Source organism: Bremia lactucae, linkage group LG10, assembly GCF_004359215.1.
Source record: "Bremia lactucae strain SF5 linkage group LG10, whole genome shotgun sequence".
Lineage (NCBI taxonomy): Eukaryota > Oomycota > Peronosporomycetes > Peronosporales > Peronosporaceae > Bremia > Bremia lactucae.
The window spans coordinates 6563259-6567695 of NC_090619.1; the positions used below are offsets into that span (position 1 = coordinate 6563259).

Genomic DNA, 4437 nt, shown 5'->3' on the forward strand with positions numbered 1-4437 from the left:
CTGTTGCGATTTCGCAACAACGTCGGACCCGCAACCGTTGCCCTTTTTGGCATTTGTTCCATTATTACGTTCATTACCTCTCGGTACTGGGCATGGGGCACTACACTCATAAGCGTAGTGTTCTAAGTTTTGACAGTGATTGCATTTCTGCAATCGCTTGTTGTTTGAAAAGCGAGGTTTCTCGATTTCGACATAAGAGAGGCCATAGTTCTGGACCTCCTGGTTCGTGTCGTCTTGGAGGACGATATGATGACGAGCTAGCTTGAGCCTGTCTCAAGCTAAAGTCCTCCTGTTCCTCAACGGATATTGCTTCTTCAATCGTATCCAGTTCCAAGCGGAACAGGTGGGTCTTTACGGGACCATCCGTAAGACCTTGCATGAACACCGTAATCAACGTGTGTTCATGGACTGGGTTATTTGTAATACAACTCGCTAAGAGTCGTATGTGCTGGGCATATGCGTGAACATCACGCTTGCCTTGCTTGAGTTTCAGAAGCTCTGAACGAGCTCTGAACACAGCCCTTGGCGGTTCAAACGTCTGTTTGAGCCGGGCTTTATAAGCCTCTAGCGACCCAAAGACATATGGGTCGCGCAACTTAAGGCCTAGTGCCCAAGTTTTGGCAAGACCTGCCAAGTTTGACTGAGCAAATGCGACTTGCATTTGCTCGTCGACGATGTGACGAGCCCTTATGGCATCGTCCAATTCGACAAACCATCTCAAGAGGGAGTCTTCTTCGACTCCCCTATACTTAGAGATGTCAATCTTCAAGGTTTCGGGACGACGCGTGTGCATCATCCCAGGTACAGGGGTTTGTACCTGTTGTAACCTCAATAATTCTGCCTGTTGAGAGCCTTGCTGATTAAGCAAGGCTACCTTCTCCTCGCCTCGTCAAGTTCATGTTGTATGAACTTGGCGATGGTTGAATGGAGAGCATTGCCAAAATTGCATCGTTTCCTACGTTCGAACTCATTCGTTCGACCGCACTCCTTTCTATGTCACTTAGAAAGGAGTAGCTTTCACGGGAAACGTGATGCGTATTCCCACTATCATCTAACATATCCATGTTAAATGAGGGAAATGTGGCCTTGGACGGAATACAAAGTGCTACCAGATGTAACGGGGCAGTACGACTTGTACTGCTTCAGTACAAGTCCACTTCGCACTGCTTCAGTTGCGAGTGGTCCTTTACGTTATTTCACGTACACTAGTACGTGCAGAGAAAGACTTCTCTTTAAGACATCTAGCTTAAAGAGGGTAAAATGAAACTGTATTAATATAATTAAGTATCTCTTCGTTCTATCTGTTAACTCTAACTTATTTATAAACTAACAGTAAACATGCAATTGAATTCTTATCTTATCTTATCTGTCTCTCTCTTTTGTTTATATCTACAGCTGAATAGTCTGCGGAATAAATAGATATAATGGTCTATACCTATTTATGGATAAGAATTCTAAACATTGCTATTTAAAGTAATATCCTCCAAATATTATCTACTTTTAGATAATATATTAATTAACAACCTTTAAGTGTTAATTTAATGTAATGATTCCAATCAGCCGCTCCTTTGTAGAAGCACTAGAAAGGTCTCACCTTAGTCGTTTCTTTCTTCATATAACCGATTGCTGTAGTCTCACTTTCTGTGTCCGTTGCAAAACGATTACAATCAAACGTCATCATGACGTCTGAGCGTTCTTAAAATGTCCAACATCAACAATGATTGGGTCTCCGACCAGGGATGAAGAGCACCGAGCAGCTGCGATTAGCAATCTAGGGTTGCTTAGCGTAAGACAGGTTGAGCCTGGGCCCAGTAACTCTAAATATCACTATCTTTTTGCGTTGTACTTCATATTGCTACAGGAGGCCTTATTGACTTCCAACATTTTTTTCTTATGGACGTCATCCAGGTTAAAAAGTCTAAGGTCTGATAACGCCAGCTTCTGAATCGTCAACGAGTGATCCACCAGAACCAAGCTGAGTCTAGGCTCGAATCGGGCGCCACCGACCTTGGTAGACGTCCTATGGACTTTACGCTTTCTAGTAGATAGATTGTTGGCACAATGGGCGAGACCAAAAATTTGGCTCACGGACTGAATAATCCACAACGTCTCAAGCTGTGTTTGTGAGCATGCTCCATGACGTTTCTTCGCACGTTTGGTTGTTTGATGGAGTTACAATTAGATGGGAGTGGCAAGCTCTTTCCCTCGCTACTTTAAGAAAATTGCTATAATAATAACATGCGCTAGGGCTGCATGCGCGAGAAGCGGTGTAAAGGGTCGTGGCGTCGGCCATTGAGAAAACGATGGTATTGGTGGTACATCACCAGCCGTTAGCTAACGAACTCTCATAAAATTTACGTCACAGGAACGAGCAGATACGATAAACACAAAGAAGACACGTGAGACCTTCCTCACTAAAAGGAATCATCCATTGATGTCTGAAATTATGCTTGCTGCTCTCGAAACATCATTTCATAGTTTTGACAATTAGAGTGCTCAATATTCTTCTTGGATTGGATTACCACTATCCAATTAGTCATGCAAGGAACAAAAAGCATTATTTCTGCTAAATGTGATTTACATTTTTCTTGTCAACCAAAAAATGAAACTATACATTTTATTCTTTAGCTATAAAGCACTTTGAGCAAATATTGGTAAAAAAAGTTTTCGAATCTGGGTGCATGGATATTAGTAAGGCGCCGGAGCTTATCGAGCAAGTGAATCAGAGTGTCAGCTTCATGCCCAATGACTCAAAGTGGATCCCAGGATCAGCTTGTTTCGTGGCTATGGGTGTCTATCCCAAGGCCACTGGTGCGCTCACAGTCTTTGGCCTTAATCAGACTGAAATCACAACGCACGCGGAACTCGAAAAGACATACGGTATCAAATGTGGCACATTTGGCGCATCAGCATTCGAGAATCGCCATCTGGCTACAGGTGATTACAAAGGCTTCATTAGCGTCTGGTATGTGCTTCAATAAACGAACTTTCAAGGTTGAGCCAACTAGACTTGTGTGCTGTCTCAGGGACCTGGAGAAGCCTGCCGTGCCTGTATTCTCAGCTCAAGCCCACGAATCCATTGTCAATAGTATCGATGGCTGTGGAGGCCAAATTGCCGGTCGTGGAGCGCCTGAAATCGTCACGGGCAGCCGCGATGGCTGTATTCGAGTGTGGGACGTGCGTGTACCCGAGCCAGTGGTGACTTTGGCTCCCAACGAACAGGATACGGCACGTGATTGCTGGACAGTCTGCTTTGGCAATGCGTACGACGACACGGAGCGCTGCGTCGTTGGAGGTTACGCCAATGGCGATATCAAGATGTTTGATCTTCGAACGAAAACACTGAGGTGGGAAACAACCTGCATCAACGGCGTGGTGAATGTGCAGTTTGACTGCAAGAACAACATAATGAACAAGCTGCTCGTGACGACACTCGAATCAGAATTCCACATGTACGATCTACGGACACTTCATCCGGAAAAGGGATTTGCGAGCGTCACGGAAAAAGCGCACAAGTCTACGATCTGGCAGGGCCGTTTCTTGCCACAGAACCGTGACTTTTTCGTGACTAGCGGGGGAAATGGGGGTCTTAATTTCTACAAATAGTACGTCATGTTAGTACAAGGGGTCAAATGCCTTAACTAATGCCAGTGTGTTGCTTTTTAGTCATTATCCGCTCTCAAGGACGGCAGAAGACGCAGATGGAAGGCTTTATGGAGTAGGTGGCACCATCGAATTGCTTAACTCGCGTGTGCTGTCTACGCATCCAATTGTTAGCATGGATTGGAGGTGCGATGCTATCAATTGTCGTATAAAGAATCGTTCATAAGAACTCATGTGCTTATTTTACTTTGTTTAGCCTAGATCGCGAGGGCCTCTGCACGTTGGCATGTTTGGACCAAACTATCCGCGTGTACATTGTCACAAATACAAACAAGTATTAAGCAGATTTGCATTTGCTACCTCGGTGCATTCTCATTGCATCTGTTCATTGCGACAAGATCAGCCGAGCTCACATAGCGCGTGGGGCATAACACTGAAACCCAAGCGATCGCATCTCTTCATTAACGGTGCCAAGCTGTATCAGCTTTATTATGCCTGTACGAATCGTGTCGTTGTAGACTGTGCTCTACTGTTATAAAAGGGGGACAGCAGCAAAGGCTGCTGTCCCCCTTTGTCGGCATTCCTCGTATTCAATAAAGTGCCTTGGATCTCAAACTGACTGGCTTCAGTGAGATTATAATTAGGAGCCACTAAATTATCTGTTGAGCACCTTTGCGTACGTGCTGAGCGCCCGTTGTAGTAATCCATTACTTTAAACAAGGCACTCGCTTCCGCTCTTTTTGTGAGTTCTCTAGTTGTGTGTTCAATATCGTCGTACAGAGCAAAGCGCAATTGGATTTCTAGATGCAAACTTTATTGCGAGCGCAGCTTGAT

At 44.7% G+C, this 4437-nt stretch overlaps 1 protein-coding gene across 1 annotated transcript; it reads left to right on the forward strand.

Moving 5' to 3' along the window:
* Nucleotides 1–2681: 2681 nt before the first annotated feature.
* On the forward strand, nucleotides 2682–4112 carry CCR75_005007 (uncharacterized protein; the record flags this gene model as incomplete). Its single annotated transcript, XM_067963092.1, has 4 exons — nucleotides 2682–2965; nucleotides 3027–3605; nucleotides 3667–3789; nucleotides 3860–4112. The coding sequence occupies 4 exons, from the start codon at nucleotides 2682–2684 to the stop codon at nucleotides 3942–3944; spliced, it is 1071 nt and encodes a 356-aa protein (XP_067819048.1). The 3' UTR covers nucleotides 3945–4112.
* Nucleotides 4113–4437: the final 325 nt, after the last annotated feature.